Source organism: Periplaneta americana, chromosome 1, assembly GCF_040183065.1.
Source record: "Periplaneta americana isolate PAMFEO1 chromosome 1, P.americana_PAMFEO1_priV1, whole genome shotgun sequence".
NCBI classification, from domain to species: Eukaryota; Metazoa; Arthropoda; class Insecta; order Blattodea; family Blattidae; genus Periplaneta; species Periplaneta americana.
Genome location: NC_091117.1, coordinates 35,187,566 through 35,209,722, shown reverse-complemented (window position 1 = coordinate 35,209,722; position 22,157 = coordinate 35,187,566). Strand labels below are relative to the sequence as shown.

Below are 22,157 nucleotides of genomic sequence, written 5' to 3'. Positions count from 1 at the left end.
TTTCTTCTTCTTCTTCTTCTTCTTCTTCTTCTTCTTCTTCTTCTTCTTCATTCCCATAATGAAGTAATTGACAAACCATGCTTTTTGCCATATGTGATAGTGTTATTTGAGGATTAACCTTAATATACCTTATTATTTTCACTTTCAGTCCGATAGTAAATTTTTTCCATTCAATTGCCATTATAATGATGCATAAACAGCATGAACTAACAAAAAGTTGGAAACAGGATCAAAACAATTTGTGAGAACAAATAAACGACTCTGTGAGAGCAAAGCAAGTTCATAAAGAATGATAAAGAATAATGCCACCATGTGGTGCTGCATTACTATTGAATATGCTGATGCTATTGATTATTGAAAGTCAAGTCGATATTCTGGACTTAATTATTACAAAATCCACTTGAAAAGTGTTCCTTAAAAACAGGGATTGTTAAAATGGGGTTTTACTCTAGTAGGACTAATATGTTTGTATTCTTCACCTGACATAATTAGGAACATTAAATCCAGACGTTTGAGATGGGCAGGGCATGTAGCACATATGGGTGAATCCAGAAATGCATATAGAGTGTTATTCGGGAGACCTGAGGGAAATAGACTTTTGGGGAGGCCGAGACGTAGATAGGAGGATAATATTAAAATGTATTTGAGGGAGGTGGGATATGATAGAGAGTGGATTAATCTTGCACAGGATAGGGACCAATGGCTGGCTTATGTGAGGGCAGCAATGAACCTTCGGGTTCCTTAAAAGCCATTTGTAAGTAACTAAAGACTAATGTGTGCCAACAAAGAACATATCGTTATTGCTTTCTTCCTAAGGACATGATAAAATTCGGGAATTCTGTTGTAGAAACATAGTTTTGTGAATTTTATTAGTAACAACAATGTAATTTATTCGTCACAACAATGATTCCTTTCTACAATTCACCTTAAACGCTCTCGTCAACAATAGAATTTTCACTCAACACAGTATTCTTTATAGCACTCCACTGACGGCAATGACAATTTACTTGGACTATTACGAACAACAATGAACTGTTAATCTTAACTAATATTTACAAAGCACTATTTACAAATCAGAACTATCAGTTCTCAGTTCACAGTTCTTCTAGCTCAGTCACTCGAGCTCACAGTATCTGGAACCACAGACCTTCAGAGACAGTTCACTGTCCTCGAACTCAGGTCCCTCCAACTGCGGTCCACTGCACTCGAACTCAGGTCCCTCCAACTGCGGTCCACTGCACTCGAACTCAGGTCCCTCCAACTGCGGTCCACTGCACTCGAACTCAGGCCTTCGGATGCTGATACAGTTGCGGACGCACACTCGAGTCGAACTCCGGTACACAAGACTGGCTTGCTTGCTCTGGCTTTCTCACTGACTGGCTGACTAATCAACTGAAAACTGCTGTCGTTCCTTCGCGACCGTAACTTATAACCACAGCGACGTAGCCTCGAAAGTTCCACGCGTCTCTAGAGATGGCACTCCAGAAAAATCCAGAGCCCTCTCCTCTCTACCAGCACCAGATGCGCGTGCACTCTCTCTCCACTCTCTCGCCGCGTTGGCCCTTTCCCCTCTCCGCCGCGCGCCATCCCAAAGTGCTCCGCGCGATCTGCTTTCTTGCGGGATGCTGGTCGTGAGTTCGAATCTCACGTCACTGTTACAGTTTTATAAATCAAAATAGATTTATTACAGTAAGTTATATAATTGGGTAATTCTAGATGTAGCAGAAATTATTTTATTATAGTAGTCATTGGCAGAAATAATTTGAAGCAACATTTTGACTGTTAATAATTCATTCTTTAAAACAATTTAGCTAAAGTGATGAGGTTGTATGCATATCCGTTAACTCGAGGCACTACTGCTAGACTTTTAATTTGCTCATTTTAATATTTATTACTGTATTCAGCCCACAATTTTTCTTAGCAGTTCGTTCACAGCTGCTGTTCTTGCTGTGTTGTCTATTCACAATGTGCAGGTTTTAATTTTCCTTAAATTTAGCTTAAATTGACCTCATATGTCAAGAGCTGAAACTTAAGTGTGTACTCCCCTATGGAATAGATAAATCTGTTTTTACTGCTAAGAATTATGTCTTTTTCTTGTTTTTTTCTCTCTTTCCGATCTTCCTTCTGAAAGTTTGCAGTAACTCATATCATACTCTTATTCCTTCTTCCAGACGTTCAACACCAGTGGCTCCTGTTTCAAGTCTTCAACCTCCACCTGCTCATCAGCAAGGACCACGTATATTGTCAATGCCGTTTGATCTGAAGTACCACTCATCACCAAAGAATCTGGCAGCAACTGTAATTCCTGGAACATCCAGCACACTGACTCCAATAGATCTGTCTTCAGGTCTTCCAAAAATGAGTACACCAGATATTTCCAAAAATAAAGAAATTATGAATGAGGTGCAAGACTTTTCAATGCCATCTAAAAACAAACAGAAGAGTAAACTGGATGATATGCTTGGAAAGCTTATGAAGAAAAATAATTGTGTATGTATTACTTCTTTTATTATCTGTGGGGGAATAAAAGTGAGTTTTCTAACTTCTACAATTTTCACCTTTGCGCACTGATTTATATACAGCATGTGTACGAATAGTGCTTTGCCAAATTTGAAGTAAATTCGTGATTTAAGTTCCAAGTTATTAAATTTTTAGTAGATTTATTTTTCATTTCTGAGTGCAGAGTTTCAGTTTTTGAATGTAGCAGTGGATTTTAAAATATTTTAATTCAATTTTTTTATTATTATTATTATTATTATTATTATTATTATAATTTTTATTTTATTTTATTTTTTAATTTTAGAATATTTAGAACATAGCCTTCAAGGCTACAATTTATTAATGACAAAAAAAAAATAAATGACAAGACACTGTTAACCATCTTATTAGCTATATCCATGCAAAATTTCATACCAGTTATAAAAAAGGTTTATTGTAGAGCTATTTGAAGATGCCAAAATACTGTTCGGAACAACTGGATAATACCCACGGCAGAGCAATGTCGATAGTCGACGTTACTCGCTGGCTTTAGTCACCGGGCCGTACCGAGCCGTGCCAAACAAAACACAATCGAAATGGTGGTAGTAAAATTCGCGACTATATTCTTAAATAATTCACTGCATTAGTCAAGTGCAAGACTTCTGGCTTCTGTTGCATTTAAACAATTATAAAATACGATAATTTGGTCCAGGGAGCATCCGTTTTTGATGCAAAGATAATTTGTTTGGCTTGTTAATTAAATAAAATTACGAAATGGCGTTTCTGTGCATAACATTTAATAAAAAAAGAAATATAGCAAAACTGTTTTGTCTCGAGACATTCATCTAAGTCACGTAATCTACTTCAGTATATTTGCGCAAATATATCTTGTAGCTAACAGTGGTGCTATCTCTCAGTAATGTTCAGAACGAAGGAGGTAGAGAGAGAAAAGAAACAAATTTCTCCCTCCAACGACGCCACACACCAACGTCGTGTTCTTATGTTGGCGAGATTGTGTATTTACTTAAATTTGGTGCTAAACGTAACGGCACGGTTAAAAAATACCGTGGGAATTCTCCAGTTTAGCGTACTGTTCTAAGAAAACTACAGTTTTTTACAGCCGAGAGAATTTTAAAGGTTCATGCACAGTGATTTAAAAAAGAATGGCCGCAAAAGTTTAACAAAATGCTGGTTCACAAAAAAACATACTAAAAGTGGTACTCATATACCTTAAGAAGTATCTTAATGCAAAACAGAAAAGAAATATATGTACAGTAAGTAGAACTCGGTTATAACGACATTCAAGGGACCTAAAAAAATTGTGTTATTTAAATGAGTGACGTAATAACCAAGAATATAGTATTGTGCTTAAGTTGGTCTTGCTATATTCTGTTGGTAAAAAGCTGTAAGTTCTTGTAATTTCTTAATTTCGTTTGCCAGAAAGATTCAGTTAGTTTTTCTTAAGTAACATGCTTTAGGTGCTGTATATTTTTCGAAATGAAATATGTTTCTAAGAATAAATTTCTTTTACACATACAGACAAGATTTATTTCTACCACTACGATACTGTAAATAAATCAGATGAAACACAATAATAAAGTTATTCCTGAACCCTTACACGTATGGCGCACTTCGATAATTGTTCAACCCTTGCTCAGTACACTCATCCTCCATCGTGCTCTATACGAGATATGTTGTTGTTGTTTTCTAATGCCAGGTGTTTGACATTAAAGTCATTTGACCTCTTGCACTCCAATATTTTTCAAAGATATTATCATGACCAGCCAATGAAGCACAGATTTTGAGGTGTTCCGAATCCATTTCTTGGTCATATTGGAGCGGTTAAATGGCAAGTTGTAGCCGATTTAAGTGAACACCATATTTTAATGTTTTGGTGGCTACTTCATTCACACACAACCCCCAAAATGTCTGGAGGACCACACCTGCTGTTGGTCGACGGGTCCATTGGACCTAGCTGGGAGATCTTGTTGATCACCAGCTTTTTCTCCTTAAGCCACTGGAGGACGATTTTAGTGCCATAGCAGGTCAGCACTAGGAACAGAAAAGTAGAAAGAGGAGGAAGGAAAGGGAAATGAACCCCTAGGCCTCGAATGCTCTAATGCTGTCAGGATTGAAGAAAGTAAGAGTTCAGTCAGAGAACTGGATAGGAAAGGGTAAAGAGGGAATTAGGTATTGGATAGAGGAAAATTATACCAAATTCAGTCAATAATTCATCAAGCTGACCAGTGCTAATGGATGAGTAGCCCCTCCCTTTAGTTCAGCTCGTAAAATTATGCTTACTAACAGCTGCACCACGGGAAGGTAGGGATGGGACATTGGGTGTTTGTCCAGGTTGGTTCCTTAAAGCCTTCAATGGGAAGGATTAATGGCTCTTCTCCCTGTATCCGACAGATATCCTTTTGGAATGATAGAGGGAAACGGGAGTACCCCGACATTAGACAGAATACACAAAAGCAATTATTGGCTACTGAAATGGATTTTTGGTGGAGATCATACGAGATATGTAAAAGTCATTGGTAGCAGCTTCGTGAGGTTGCTTGTGTGAACGAGAGTTTTTGCCACTCCTGACCTAGATAAATGCTAATTGCAAATATTTTTTTAGAACAATATGCAGTCGTAATATTCTACATTTTGGGGTACTGTACACTTAGTAATACAGATACTGTTCTGTATAGCCTAGTTATTCTGGGAAGAATTTACATATTTATATTGTAATATTTGGTAGGTACGTAGGTTTTCATAGGTTGCAATGAATTTTAAGCACATGTTTTAAAATCTTGTCAAATCTTTAGTTACATGAAACAGTCTTTGACAAATCTTTTTTAATATTGATCTCTCTTTGACAAGTTTTCTTTTTAAAGTATTGAATTGGAAGAAAAATTTGATCCTGTACAAACAGCTTTAGATATTTTACTAATGTAATAAGATTTGGTAATCCACACCTGTGGAGTCGGTTAGTATGTCTGGCTGCAAAACCAGGTGGCCCAGGTTCGATTCCTGGTCGGGGCAAGTTACCTGGTTGAGGTTTTTTCCGGGGTTTTCCCTCAACCCAGTATGAGAAAATGCTGGGTAACTTTCGGTGCTGGACCCCAGACTCATTTCACCAGCATTATAACCTTCATCTCATTCAGATGCTAGATAAACTAAGATGAAGATGTTGATAAAGCGTTTTAAAATAACCTACAAAAAAAAAATATATATATGGTTTGGTTTTATGTAGTCTTTTGCCTGTATGTCTGCAACTTCATTTTCACCTGCTCTACATTGTATTGGTATCTGTGCTGAAATATTATATTTGTTTAATCATAATATACATATTTGTTTGGCCAAGCATCTGCATAGAATTCGAATATATCAGTCTCCTAACTGTCCATTGTGCAACTCAAATCAAGAAATGGATTCAGAACATCTCAAAATCTGTGCGTCAGTGGCTAACCATGACAATATCTTTGAAAAATATTGGAGTGCAAGAGGTCAAATGACTTTATTGTCAAATGCCTGGCATTAGAAAACAACAACTTATTTCTGATTAAGAAGCAACCTAGCCACCGACATAACTCAGGCAGTAGTGCATTTTTCTGCTGTTCGGAAGTTGCAGTTGAATGAGGGTTCGATTCCCACTTGGATCGGTTACCTGGTTGGATTTTTTCCTAGTTTTTCCCGCAACTGTAAGGCGAATGTCAGGTAATTCTTGGTGAACCTTCTACCTTGTCTCACTATTACCAGATCCATTGACACTAAATAACCTGGTAGTGGATACAGTGTCGTTAAATAATTCGACTTATAGTAATAAAAAAAAAGCAACTTGAAGATGTTACCAGCTTGTGTTGGCATTAACTACTCATTAACAGGTCGAAGCATGCTTTACTTAGAATTGTGTTACTTTGATTTCCACATAGAATAACGAAAAAATACGTCCTTCAGTGGCTGAATTTTTTTAGGTCTTACCTCAAAAGCCAGAAGGATGTAAGTCCAAATTCTCTATTTTGAGATATGATGAGATGAATTGGAACTTTGCATACAGCTTTATGACTTACGCACTATAAATGTAAAAAAAAATATAACTCAATTATTCATCATTGCAATTCGGGAGAACCGACAAAACAAGCACAAAATCCTATATATGAATCAATCATAACCTAAAAATGTATGTTTTGTGCTTACAGCAAACTCTCGATTGGTACTAATATCCGAACAAAACGGCACGAATAAACGAAAAATATGAGTAATCGGAAATGTTTATTGATTTGTCACAATAATGGTTTAGCATAAGAAAATCATTAACATATATGTATAGTAAGCAGCATACTGTATTAAAAATTATTATTTTGACTTTTTATGGCACTGTTATAACCACTTTTTTACGATTCTCAGCCATTGTATCAATAGGTGCCACAATCATCACAATACTGATCACCTCACCACATAATCACATAGTTGAAATCTCAATACTGTACTGTAATGATCTATAATAACCGCGACATCAGTTTAATTTTAAAATAACTCACCAGCATTCGACAAAAAAAAAAAAAACACAATAAAAGTTAATTAAATTGTAATTAGAAAGACAAAACGTCCTTTGTTGCTCTAACACTAACAAATTAGACACTCAAAATACGATATAATTTATATTCTATTGTTTCTAATTACAGAACTAAATAAATTACTGTACAATACGTTGTTAGATTTAGCTTTCATAAGTTTTTCCAGTTCGATTCACTTACCTAGTATGTACTGTACTGTGTTTATACTTGTTGCTGTTTATGACACGCGTGCTGCTAGTTGTGCGAATTCAGTTCACACGTATTCGAAATTTCTTGCCATTTCAATCTTTCAAACACCTTCACTGAAGTAAAAAAAAAGCACGAATAACCCACAAACCGAATAATCGAGAGTTTGCTGTACTTGCTTTTACCTTCTATGATCAGCTTGCTGTTTTATGTATGAATTCTTTTCATTTTATTTTGCAGCCAGCAGAAGAACCAGTTGTTGGGAAAGAAAAGAAGCGTCGCAAACTGGATGAAATTGTACTAGGCCTGTCTGCTGCCAAGGAACAGAAATCGTTATTCTCAGACATTAAAAAGACCGGTTCATCTGGATTGATCAGCCCCAGTGTGACTGTGACCCCCACTTCAGTCAACTCTTCCCTCGGGGGTCCCACAGTATCATCTGCTTCATCCCCTGCCCCCAAGCCTTTTACCATCACTGTCACATCCGTCCCCTCATCTTCGGCCCCAAGTTCCTCTCGAAACAGCATGGGAATGGACATGAGTGCACTCTCTCAACTACCAACCCCGAAAGAAAGTTTCTCCTCTTTCTTGGCACATGCAGAGCAACAGAATCTCTTGTTGAAGAAACAGCAACAACAACAGCAGCAGCAGCAACAACAACAACAGCAGCAACAGCAACAACAACAGCAACAGCAGTCATCACTGTCCCAGTCATCACAAGTGCAGAGGAAAACATACGAGTCTATGATTGCAGACCTGAGCAAGGTGGCCGACTTTTCGTCAAAGATCAGTTCCTACTCTCATGAAGCAAAGGTATGTATATATTCATCTATGTGAAACAACATAAAAATTTAAGAAATACTATACTCATGAAAGTTCCCCCCTTACTAATATATTCGAGAATTTAGATTATCTTGTATCTTAGAACAGAAAATATGTATTAGTAAAACTACAAAATTAATAGATAATTTTTTTGAAAGTACACGTTTTGTATGAAGTTCATTTTTTGCATTACGTCGAGGCACAATACAATTTGAAACAAAATTGCATTTGCATTTTGCCTAAGTATAGTGAAACTTAAAAAGAAAGTCAGAATATGAAAACACATTTCATGGTCTAAGCAATAAATTCTAAACGTTAATACTGTAATAAATAAATGTTATGATTAGAAGAAAAAACCCAAACACAAATACCAAAATGGAGCATCATTGAAGTTGGTAGCTTTGGTAATTGTTGTATATCATCATACATACATTTTGTTGGTTGTGGAGTATGATTTTAAGAAAAGTATTCCTTTATCTTAGTTTTCATAAAACAAATTTGTGTATGTAGTAATAATTTTCATGAATAATTATTGCTGAATGCCAGACGTTTGAGATGGGTAGGGCATGTAGCACGTATGGGCGAATCCAGAAATGCATATAGAGTGTTAGTTGGGAGGCCGGAGGGAAAAAGACCTTTGGGGAGGCCGAGACATAGATGGGAAGATAATATTAAAATGGATTTGAGGGAGGTGGGATGTGATGGTAGAGCCTGGATTAATCTTGCTCAGGATAGGGACCAATGGCGGGCTTATGTGAGGGCGGCAATGAACCTCCGGGTTCCTTAAAAGCCAGTAAGTAAGTATTATTGCTGAACAAGTACATACTCTGAACAGTAAAGAAACCTAAAAGAAACAACATAAAATTTCAATATAATCATTGTAGTACTTCATTTGAACATTTTTTTTGCTGTTCCCGGAAATTTCTTGGAAGGAGCAATGTTTTCTTCTTTCTTTTGAGAGATTTTCCTTTCAGAATGATTTCTGATATGCATTCTCCTAATATCCATTTTATCACTGATGAATTAAGATTCAGTCTAAGGTCACCTGATCACAACAAAAGAGTGTGGAAGACTGTTGGCTGGTATTCCTTATTTCTCTTGTATGAAGAGCACAAGCTATTATTACCTGTACTATAGTTGACACAACATCTCGTGAGGTACTAAAATGCAACTTCAATATTCCCTCCCCCCCATTACTTCATCACCAGCTTAAATCTAGTACTTTTCCAGCTGTCAGGTTCACTTCAGTACTGACACCACTTCCTCCAACACCTGCATGTTACAGATATCACGATAGTAATTTTAGGTTGGCACAATTTGAGATATTCGTCTGATTCATCATGCTGGCCAGTTTGATTCGACTGAATTCACCAATTTTATATTGTATTGTTTGTTTAGTTAACTGTCCAAAGACAGATCTGAACCTCACAAGTGCTATCAAGAAGGCACTACTTATGAGGCAATTAGGCCTGGAGATAATGGGGTAGGGTGGCCAGTTCCTTTCCTCCTCCATTGCATACATCGCCGACTAGCTACATATTACACTAGTCAGACTTCAGATGCATACAAACAATATTGTTCTTCCTCTGATACATATCGTCACGTGAGATGTACTGCCTGGTATATTTTATTTCATATATCAAAAAGGAATGTGTGTAGCAAAAGAAATGGAAAATAATAAATATTAATAGCGATGAATGTAATGTAGTTTTAAGAAGAAGAATAAGATTTTTTAAGCCATGAACATTTATTAACATTAGTATGTTCAAGGTTGGTAGCACTGAAGTGCGGCCATCTTTGATTTTTGATACCTCACGAAATGATGTGTCAACTATACATTTTACTAATTTGAATCATTTTCACAATTTGAGCAATTCACAACCTTTTCATTAGAGACTTCATGTTTTTATGAGTTGACGGTTGTATCATCCTTAGTCAAACCCCCCAATATAAACAGAGGGCTATTGGTCAGTGAGTCCATTGAACCTAGCCAAGATTTCATTGTCTGTTCCTCATGACATGCTCACACACACACACACACACACTCTCTCTCTCTCCCCCTCCTCCCCCATTCTGAGGAGGGCCCAAAGACTTGCACCACAGCCTGAGGCTTATTTGTGCCGACCTCCTTATTATGGGGTGATTGTTGAAGTCCTTAGGACCACATTTATGTGAGTACATAATTCACTCTTTGGTCCTATTTGACCTTCTGTCTCTCTGACGATATTCTGCAACCTTCTCAGATCAATGACATCTGTTCGCAAATCACGTACTATGCCCTGCTGCATCCTATATTGACTTGAAGATCCCAGTGCCATAGATATCATAATTCACCATGGTGCCATCTATTCAAGGGAGCTACACAGCTCTGGTAGCTCTCTGATTTGCTGTAGTCTGCTGTGAAAACCCCTCCGATCCCTGGGATATATGCATCTCCTCCAGTTAGATGACATCTGTAGGTGAATCACAGCACTACGTCTGCTACAACTCCTAGTCAACTTGAAACTATATAAAATGATAGATGAAGTTGAAATTAATAAAGGCAAAATGAGCCGAAGTTCAACACCGAAAGACTCAGCAATTCTGCTTCCAGTTGTTCAGGGATAAACCATTATTCCACAGCGGTGGACCAGACACACTTTACTAATCTGATGTTAATAAGCGATGAGACAAAGAACCTCCTATTAAAATTTGTGCACTCAAATCCATAACATCCCGTATACTTCAAACTGTTTACTATATTTGTCTAAATCTAGTATGATCTGGAATATAATATGACTTCAAGTTTCCAAGTTCTGTATGGATGGAGGGGAGGGTCTCAATATAATATGACTACACTTTCAAAATGTTATAGATGGGGGAAGGGGGGGGGGAACTTAAAGATTTAAAAGCTTTTTCAAGTTTTCAGTTCTAGTTTTTAGCAACATCATCATCATCTGGTTATCATTCCCATTCGTTTTCATTGCCATTATCATCATCATCATTCTTCTCTTATTTCCTCATGTCTGGAACTGATTGTTTCTTCAGATTGATATCCTCCCACAAATATCATCCTCACTGCCATCCATGTTATTGGAAACAGCACTTCTTGAAACACTTCACAATTGACTTACTGCTAATTCTGTTCCATGCTGTAATTAGCCACTGGGCCAGCAACTGCACACCTGAATTGGCTGTTGGGATCAGATCATGGTTCCCTTTAAACAGTCAGTTGTTATGCTCTGTGCAGGTTGTCCTGAAAGGTTTTATTAACATCATACCTTTTTTTTTTTTTTAATTGGCTGTTGAAATCAAATCAAGGTCCCCTTTAAACATCAATGTATAGCACTTGAAGCTGAGATGTCATCCCTCCCCATGATGATGACTAAATAGTATACATTGCTGTTTCCTGCTTCTTGGTATGTGTCAGTTGTGTGACCATAAAAAGAATAAAAAAAAAATTCAAAATTCAAATTTATTTACAATTTACATTTGAAATGAATACATATGAATAGATACCCGAAATGAGCATATGCTCGTGCTCGGGTACAGTCCAGTAGTCTACATAAATTTTACAGGGTTCAAATAATAATGCTGATGATAGAAATAATAGTAACAATAATACTAATAATAATAATAATAATAATAATAGAATAATCATGACAGAAATGATACAAAGATTGTAATACAAAATAATTCATTAATAATAATAATAGTGATAAAACAAAAATATTTACAATAATAAAATAAATACTAAGACGGATAAAATAAAATATAAAACCACTAGCGAGAGTTAACACAACTTAAATAAGCATATAATAACCGGAAGAATTAACATTTCTCAAAGCACCTAGTTGTCATCCCCACACAGCTTTAAGCCATTCAGCCACCAACTCCTCAATCATTCAGCCCCTCTCCTGTGCTGGAAATCTAACATTAGGAGATAATTGCTCTTCAGGAATGGTTTTCCATTTTAGAATTACACATGGTTGCAGTCTGGTTTGTCCTATAAGATAGATTTATTTTACGACTGGAAAGGGTTAGGCTGTGATTATAATACTGGTATAGTTTTCATATGACTGTTTTTATGCAAAAAAATGTACTAGATTCGGGTCAGTACGTTAATTACTGTTATACATAATATGAACAATACACTAATAAATCTTGTCCTCCATAATCATATATAAAATCTACGTAGTTTTTCGTAAAGTCATGTGTTTTTCATCATATTTCGCTATAAAAGCTACAGATCACTAAGTCTCAGACTGGTTTTTAATTAAGTTATGTTGGTGTTCACTGTACACCTGCAAGTCCCTACAATATTTTTTTTTTAAAGTGTTGCTGTATTAAAATGCTGTGGCGTTTATTTCAAATAGTATAATTTTGGCAAAGTTATATGTTATAATTTTATCATTATCAGCAATTCTTATATGTAAGTATATAAATTATGATCCTCATATTTTCTGTAGTTATTTAAAAGTTAATATAGTACAGTTCATTCTTTATGAGGTTCACACTTCAACACTTATTAAAATATAAAACTTTACAAAAAAAGAAACTTAGAAATTTTAGAAGTCATAAAATTATTTAAAAAGATTATATATATATATATATAGAGCCCGGAACTTTAGTCTTTAGGTGATGAAAGTTAAGAATGACACTGAATATAGATTAATAGATGTAATGTCTGTGAGGAGGGATTTTAAGCCTAGTTCACAAGAGTTCGATATATTAGGTAACAGAATCACAAGGATTGGACAATGGATCTTGTGAGTGGTGGTTAAGAGAATTAAAAATCTTTGACAGTATCAAATGGAAAATAATGAATGACATCTAAAAGGAATGGGGGAGCCTGACTTCTGTATTTATAAACTATAGCGAGTAGCAATTTTAACTTTTAGCACTTAAAGTTCCAAGCTCTAGTAATATACCATATACAACCAGACAGTACCGCTTTGGCGCTTATGTAGGCACAATATCAGCACCGAAACTGAATTGTCCAGTTGTGTAAAGTATAATATTACCTTTTTTTTAATATTAGAATTTTTAAGTTTTTTAATATTTAATAGTTTGATGGAAAGTTTCAACAGGAGCTCATTAACAACTCTCTTATTTGTAGACAATTCGTATTTACACAGATTAAGTACTTGAGGTCACTGGCATAGCCTGGCTTGGTTTCCCCCCCCCCCCCCGATGTTTTCTCAACTGTAAGGCGAATGTCAGGTAATGCCAAGTGAGTCCTTGGACTCATCTCGCCAAATATCATATCACCAATTTCATTAATGCTAAATGACCTAATAGATGATACAGCATCGTTAAATAATCAACAAAAAATAGTACTCTACTCTATTTCCACTAAATATTATTACACTAGATTATAAACCTGAATTTCTTATAAGTACCCTCCTTAGTCCTGTTTTCATATTTGTTACGCATTTGAGGTTGTCAGTTGTTATATGTCATTATCATCACCTTTATCTCACAAATAAGCAGGAACATTTTATTTAATGCAGTGCAACAGTGTAACTCCTGTCAGCTGCTACAGATTGGTTGAGACTTATGAGATGCAATAACTTAACCCTTTGGTCTGATATTAGTACATACTGTTGTTTCAAGAACTTCTGAAGCTCTTTAGTGCATGCTTGGAGTGCTTAATCAGTTGCATTAAGTGATCAACCGTTTAAATATAATAAAATTAACCAACCAGTTGTAGAAGTGATTAATAATTTTGTCCCTTCATGGTCAAAAAGGCAGAGGGCTGGAAGGAAAGGTGTTTACCTACTTACATTACATTTTTCTAGATCTTCACTTTGAAATTTTTGTATGTGGGCATCAACTCTAATAAAACTGTCTTGCAAAGTTTTTGCAAGTGTTTGCTTATATTTGTAATATTCTCCCTGTCAGTGTTTCATCACTTTACCCATTGATGCAAAGGTAAAGTGTTATTACTTTTGTAGATTCTGTTTGTATCCCTCCTATTATTTGATTCAGATGTCTCCAATTAAGTAACAGTGTACATAATTGAAGTGATAAAGTTAGTTCAAGAGTCATGTCTTGTTGTGTGCTGAAGTTTTATAAAAACCGAGAGTGATCAGAAGGTTTGAGATTTTATACTTTTACAGTAAATGGGTTATGAAGATATTTACAGTAGAACTTGGTTACAGCGACCTCGTTTTGTATGACACCTTGCCTATAACGTCAAATATTCTGTGGTCCCAACTAATTCCCCATAAGACATATGCTTTTCTACCTTGCTTAATACGACAAACGTATATGCGTCTACCTCGCATATAACGTCATTTTCAACCTCAGTTAGGAATAAGATTGTCTAAAAACCAAAGTATTTTAAGAAATATTTTGTTGAAATCTGGCGAATTATTTATTGTCCCCTTCTGTCATAGACTTCTGAAATGGTGGCAGATTTCCTTTAACCTGCCCGAATTCATGCCGTATTAACGGCACTTGCGTAAGATCAGTTTCGGCCAGGTAGTTTTCACTAAGTGCACGCATTTTAGCGCAGTATGGCCACTAAAAGAAAAGTTTTAACGTTGGAAGAAAAAGTTAGTGATTCATCAAATTGAGAATGGGATTAAAAAAAGCTGATGTGTGTCGTGAGTTTGGCTAGTTAATTCCACAGTCCAAACGATTTGGGAGAGCAAGGATAAAATTGTTGCTGCAATTGAACAGAATAGATCGAAGCTAGGGGAAGGAGCAGTGAAATTGTAACTGAAATAATGAATATAGAACGTAATTTAGAAAGTGTATGTTGGGAAAATAGGATACAACAGAGTAAAATGACTGATTACTTGACTCCGAAGTAAAGAAGTTTGGTGAGTATTGGACAAACTGTTTTAATACAGAATATTGCATTTATAATTGTACGTGTATTTTATTACGTTCATGGTATGCTTAAACGTGAATACATAAATCTAAAATAAGCCTAATTAAGTTTGTAATTTTTCATTTTCCACCTCACTAGACTGATAATATGAAACTTGGTTACTACGACAACATAATTTTTAAGGTCCCTTGGATGTCGTTATAACAGAGTTCTACTGTAACTAGTTTTAGTTTATCCTTTAAAAAAAAAAAACAGCATTTACCCTGAAGTCCAAGGTTATAAGTTTTCCCAAAGAACATACATAGACTCCATCTCATTTACAGTATTAGAGACTGATGCCAAATTGTGAATATAAATTGTCGGGATATTTTACCCAGTGTGCATACTGTATGAGTATACAGTTATTTTGTTGTTAACTAATGCTGTGTTCTTGATAATAAAGCCATTAACTCTCTTGATCTCCAATATAGGAGTGTAGTGTAGCAAAAAGTATAATCGTTTTAATGTAGGCACCACATTTTTGTGTTGTGGTGGTGTATATATAATTATAAATTTTGATTAATTACCTTATATCAGAGGAGGCGGTGTTTGAAAATTTTTGAAGGGAGAATGTTACTGGAATCTCTTCTTTGATTAATAAATTAGAGATTTGTGAAGGAGGTTTTAGGAGTTTCTGAACCTTGTGCTGAAATTTTATTGCTCCAATATTTTGCTACATATAGGTCCCATCCTCAGAATTGTACCTTGTTCAAGATCTGGAAACGAAGTTACAAGATGGTACACTTGGTGTTTTTCTTTGCTTTCGACTTTGTTGTTTCAATTACTATATGTTTGGTTAGCTAAAGTAATTTGATTCTTGTTATAATTGTACCAATGTAGTATAAGTAAACTAAAGGCCAATTGAACATCTAATATAATATCGAAAAAAAAAATATAATTGTTAAAGTAAAACAGCATTTGTAGCCCTCATGTAGTTAATGGTGTAGGATATTGTATGCTATACACGTAAGTTTGTTTATCACGCACCTAAACTTTCAGTATTGTACTTGTTGGTAAGTTCTCAATTGCATGTCAGTTGTCATCATAGTTCTCAAAATAGATATGTCATCCATTATACAGAGGAGACTGGATTTAAGTATCTAAGATTTTTCATTATTATACTAGGCGTTACTGATTTCTGTTGTACTTATTATGACAAGTTGGTTACATCTATTTATACAGTAGTTTCTGGCACTTTTCTTTGTCCATTTTGGCTGGTCAAATACAGAGTGATTTATATAGAACTAACACATTTCTTTCTTTCTTTATTTCAAAACGAATGAAGCTAGCCACAATTTGTTATACCTCAAATGTAAAGTATGAAAGATTCCTAACCTCTATAGCAAATGTTGAAAATTCTTTATTTATTCGGCAGGAAATTCACGTAATGAACAGTTTTTAACGTCAAATTAAGCAGGAGTTTTCATTCCCTGTCACGAGATGCGCAGATGTTTATGATTATGGATTACGGTGTTTGCCTTTTTCACTCACCAGAAATCCAGTTGTTTTCAATTTGTTTACCATCCCAGTATTGTGTTTCTTTGGGGGGGGGCGGGATTACGAACTCCAAATTCTCTCCGGTATGCCCTTCCTTTGATTAGCTGTAATTGAATTCGTAATCCAGTATTGCTTCACAAGGAAGAGCTGTTGATTTAATGTGTATACTGCATTTTCAGTGACTAAAACAAAATTTCGAAAACAGCTGCCAACAATAAGGAATAAAGAATAAACATCCAGATCTTGGGCGTTATTATCCTGAGAATGAAACCTGTAAGCAGTTCAGAGTGTTGGAGAAATCAAATCTCATTACATGTGTGAAGACCCAGAATCCTCTTTACAACCCAATCACTGAGAAAATCTGAAATCTTATAAAGATTGCTTGATTCAATGCATGTAATTAAAACCTGGTAGAAAGGATGCCTTGAGAAACTTCGTACGAATGCACGGTAACCTGCACATACTGTATTTAGGTGAACAAGTGGTTGGCGGAGCAGACAGCCCTGATGCCTGAGCAGCCACTGACTTCAGATTACTTAGCCCCAAGGCGTCGACGCCCAAGGGTGGACCCATCTCTTTTAGACTGGAAGAAACTGACAGGAGAGGAAAATGTTTCTGTTATTAACAGATTAACTGGGAAAAAGGTACATAAAAAAGTTATCGTACAGCATAGTCTTTGCCGAAATGAAGGAAGCTTAGTTAGGAGAATGGTATGTAGTTGCAGGAAACTATACTTAGAACTAACGTTGTTCCATTTCAGATAACTGGAAGTAAGGCTCCACAGCTGAAGAAACTGGCACAGTGGCTGTTGGAGAATCCAATGTTTGATGTTGATCCCAAGTGGGCTGAGTTGGTGAAGGAGAGGGGTAATCTTCCGCACGACTTGCAGAAGCGACTGCCACCCAATGAGAGAAAGAAAGGTCCTGGTCGTCCTCCACTCCTCTCCAGTCCGCCCGGACAGCAGTCATCAGTGAGCCAAGCAACTTCCATTGCATCAACCCTACCGTTCCCGTCACTTGCATCAGCTGGGCTTGGTGGACTCTCGGCGGCAGCAGCTGGTCTCAATCCCAGCAGTCTCTTGTCAGGATTGTCGCTTGGTGGTTTTGACCCAAAGAACAACCCTCTGCTACTTCCATTTGGAGGAATGCCAAATATGAGTGCTTTGGGAAGTATGAGTGGACTTGGAAATTTAGGCAACATGAGCCTCACAAATTCTCTGTTTGCCAATCTAGCGGGTCTCGGATTGCCGGGGTTGGCAGGAATGGATGGAAGTGACTTGGCTAATTCAGGTCCTAGCACATCTGGAACAGGAAAAGTTAAAACTCGGAAACCTACGGATTCAGAACGTGGGCACAGTAGTTCAAAACCTCCAGTATCATCAGCTTCATCAAATATTCCTTCATCAGCTTTGCCGTTCTTTTTCCCTAATCCTGGTCTGTTGTATACACCACTTGGCCTTGGTGGCTTGAATCCCTTTTCAATGCAACCTGGTTCCATGTCGTCAGCTTACGATAGCCTTGCCCAACAATGTGGACTGTTGAATGGCAGCCTTGGGGTTAGTGGGGCATCCACAGCGACACTTCAATCTTCGTCTTCGAGAGCCGGACACAAGTCAGGAAGCAGTTCCAGGCCGGCCACTATGACCTCGACTTCAACTTCTTCATCTTCTACAACGGCAGCCAATCACAGGCATCAACGAGCAGCTACTAGAGATGCACTTGACAGACAACAGCAACAGCAGCTTCAGCAGTTGTTGCTACCACATGAAACTCAACTACTAGATAGTCTAAATAGAGTCTCGACACTGGATGCAGTTCTACGCAATGACAAACGAGCAAGAGAACCAGAGAGAAAAGAAGCAACTGAAAAGAGAGATAGGAAGGAATCTCTTGATAATTTAGGCAGGAGTTCAGCAGCAGATTTTACATCCCGAACTGAAGAACGGCCAACAAAGAAACTGAGAGATGGTGAAAGAAAAGAAATAACAGCAGAAAATCTTGCTCGAAGTTTCATGCCTGATACTTCTGCTTCATCTCGCAGTGAAGAGTGGTTCCCAAGAAAGACGAAAGAATCTGAAATGAAAGAAGCATTGGAGACCTTGTGCAAAACTTCTGCTGAACTCTTAGCACGTAGCACAGAAGAGAGATCTGGCAAACGTACAAGAGATGTAGCAGAAAGCCTTGTGAAGAACTCTGTCAGCATTTCTCCAAGCGAAGAGCGACCTGCCAAAAGGACAAAAGAATCAGAACGAAAGGAAACAGCTGAGAAAAGAGAGGTTGTCGAAGAAAAGAGTAGTGCCATGGCATTGGTTACAGATCTGAGTGACGGTGCTGTGGACATAGAAGCTCTTTTGACTTCATCCACTGTGTCTAAGGCTGGAGCAACTGTCTCGGTTGTGACACCATCTGAGGAGGCAGCAGCTCCTCCAGAAAATATTGCTCCACCTGTTATAGCAGAAAAGACAGTGACGTCACAGTCCACAGAGGAGAAGGGAATGGAGGAAAAGCTCGAAACTTCTTCCCCACAACCAGCAGCATCACCGCCACTGCCGCCACCACCACCACCACCACAAGCTGTTCCATCACTGCCGGTACCATCACCCCCACCACCATCGCCACCACCAGCCCAGCCGACATCTCAGCCAAGGCCATCAACTCCTGCACCAGCTGCGCCACCAGAGGTGCCTGAGCCAGAACCTGAAACTGGGCCTGAACCCGAACCTGAGCCTCCTGAGCCTAGCAGTAGTGGAGGGAGAGCAACCAGATCGGGTACAGGACGGAGGGCAAGGAACACCAAGCGTTCGAAGCAGGCAGCAGGCAAGTCAGAGGAGCAGGAGGTGCCAGTGGTAGAACGAAAGGTTCTGCGGAGTAGTGCAGGAAGGGCAGCAGCTGCAGCCGCGGCACGGGCAGCGGCAGCTGCGGCTGCAGCGGCGAAAGCAGAGGAGGAGCGTGAAAACAGTGAAAACACCAAAGATAACAAGAAGCAGGAATCAGTGGATGCAAACTGTGAAGCTGCACCCAGTGAGGAGAAAGTTGAAACGTAGCATCGGTAAACATTATATCTCTCTAATGTGTAATTTTGCGCCATTTTTATATTATTTTTTTTTGGTTGGTTGATTTTTTTTTATTTGTATTAATTGACTGTGCATTCTGTGATAGCCATTTTCCAACCTTGCAGGTTTAATGTACGTACCGCGTTCTGAACGTTTGATGTTTGAAGATGCAGTTAGTAAGGTCTTTTTCTTTTTTATTTTCTCTCTTACAGTACATTACTGACCTTCTCCCAGTGTTTTCATTTTCTGACCCTTGCTCGTCAAGGTTTTATTGTATTTTATTCCTGTTTTCCTGTGAGCAACATTTTAAGAAATATTCTTATATCCTGCTTTTATTTTACTGCTCCTGTTTGTATTATTTTTTCAGACTAACTACAGTATGTTGCAATGGTATTATATCTCCAATCATGTGGAATTTTTAAAGAAATCAAAATTGCTGTGAATGACAGGATGTTAAATAGAAACGAGTTTCCATTTGAAAGAATTGATTTCTTTTACAGTATTCAGAGAGACATAAATAAGGTACTTGTGAACGGTGATTTGGTGCTGGCATAAGACTCGAACCAAATATCTATGTGACTTTTTTATGTATAAATGTAAATGTGCTACATTGCATAAGTAATCATTTAACAGCAGTTTTGATTTCCAATAAAAAAAAAGAGCCATCGTTTTATATATATCATGTTAATGACAACCACTGAATCAAATTTGTCGCTGTGTACATATTTACTTGCTGTGTGAGATGAGAATTTGATCGGTTTACTGTGTAAAGGATGTAAAGGGAAATACTTGAATGGCTGATGTTTTATTTAACCATAATGGTAATCGTAGTTGAAAGAAATACATAATACTGTTACTTAGTGTTAGTGCGTAATTTATAAATAAGATACTTTTTTCCCCCCCACAGGAAACCGAGTGGTAATTTCTTAACTTGTGCACTATTTATTTTTAAAGTTAATCTGAATTGCATTTAATGGAGAGCTTTGCTCAGTCCGGGAGTGTCTATGAGACAGACTGAACCAAGAATTAGTATTGATACATCACACCGAGTGACTTTCATCATAATATTGTGCGGCAGCTATTTGACAGAACTCTACAAATGAACGTTGTATTTGTTGGTGTAAACAAAATCATCCCTCTCCTTCCACCTCCCCCTGGTTTCACTTCCACTTGGTTCAAGGCTATAAACAATGTTTTGTAATACAGTGATGGGAGGCGAGGCTTCAGTTGTATTTGGTGTCAAATATTCACCATCACAGGTGAGTAAGTGTTATAATAAAATCATAATAAATACTCTTACAGCAGTGTGTCAGTTGATATGAGTTTTCATACAAATCGAACTCAACCCTGTCTTGTACCAGTTCTTTATTCATCTCATGAATTCATCATTTTCATTGAACTTTTACTAGGACTAAGCTGTTACAGATGCATTTTTTTTTTTTTTTTCGATAACTGAATATTTTATTCTTACTGAACACACATAAGATATGATTGAATGAAACCCATTTTAATTTTAATTTTGTAATAGTTGATTATGCTTCTAGTGTCTAAAGTGAAGTAAAGTCACTTTAGACATTGTTGCGTACATGATATTTTACTACCTTCATGTAAAGTAGCAATATTGAAAAACTTTAAGGGAAAAAATATATCTTGTTAAAGTCGTAGGCCTAACTTGTGCAAATTTGATTGCCCATTCCTCGAATGTTTTATATTACCCTGATTGTAAGTACAGTAAATACAATAAATACGTTAAACATAAATATAACCATTACATCAGAGTATAATCATAAATAAAAATGTGTTATATGTGTTCCCTTAATTCAGTTTTGTTATATTTAACATGTTAAAAGTAATGAAGTAACGGTATATTTCATTAGAAATCAGTTTTTATATATATAATATATATACACACACACACACACAGTGAAACCTGTTCAAATCGGAACCTGAATAATCCGGAATCCTGTCTATTTCGGAACAATTTATTGGTCCCGGCGAAATTTGTATGTAATATGTGTAATTTTTCCTGAGTAAAACGGAAACTGTCCAACGCTGAAACTGAAACTGTCTGCTACTGTTCAAAACGGAAACAATATTTTGGACACACTATATTTTGTAACTATATTTTGAAACAGCGTGTAATTTCAAGGAATATACGAAATATGTAGGTCACTAAGATAAAAACAAGTTTTCTTTGCAAAATTCTAGAGGGTACGAGGGTGTGTTGGCCTGTCGGTCATAAATTTTATTACCCTGTTGAGTAGGCAGACGAGTCCCTTCAAAGATTTTCAATGCTTCATACCCGATACTGTCGTAGCTAAACAGAGCGCAAGATTTCCAGGTTTAAAAAAAAAAAAAGTTGCATAAAATGTGGCGTTAACATTAAGTGATGAAGTAAAAGGTATCGAGATAAAGGAAAATTAGAAACAAAGTCTGTGTAAAATAATATTGAAGTAGAGTTGTGGAAAACTCAGGTGTGACACTTAAAAAAATAAAGATCATAATGAGTGAGTGGCTTGCGGCCAATATTGGTGACACAAAAGGAACCAGAAAACAACTGTTTATGTGAAAATAAATGAACTGTTGTGGGAGTGGGTTCTTCATGACCTTTCAAAGAACAAGCCAATTTCTGGATCTATTCTGAAAAGCAAACTATTGAACTGGGAAAGAAATTAGATAAACCAGAATTCAAGGCTTC

General features: G+C 36.9%; 1 protein-coding gene across 6 annotated transcripts in view; it reads left to right on the top strand.

Annotated features, from left to right (window-relative positions):
* LOC138694538 (chromodomain-helicase-DNA-binding protein 7-like) overlaps positions 1-20,774 on the top strand; it is a 221,753-nt gene extending 200,979 nt beyond the window's left edge. For 5 of the 6 annotated variants that reach the window (XM_069818377.1, XM_069818394.1, XM_069818410.1 and 2 more), the window contains 4 exons: positions 2,172-2,490; positions 7,470-8,042; positions 16,881-17,051; positions 17,168-20,774. In XM_069818377.1, the coding sequence (XP_069674478.1) occupies positions 2,172-2,490; positions 7,470-8,042; positions 16,881-17,051; positions 17,168-19,450 (3,346 nt within the window). In that variant the 3' untranslated portion in view covers positions 19,451-20,774. The remainder of the gene's footprint in view (positions 1-2,171; positions 2,491-7,469; positions 8,043-16,880; positions 17,052-17,167) is intronic. The other variant, XM_069818403.1, reaches the window with a different exon arrangement.
* Positions 20,775-22,157: the final 1,383 nt, after the last annotated feature.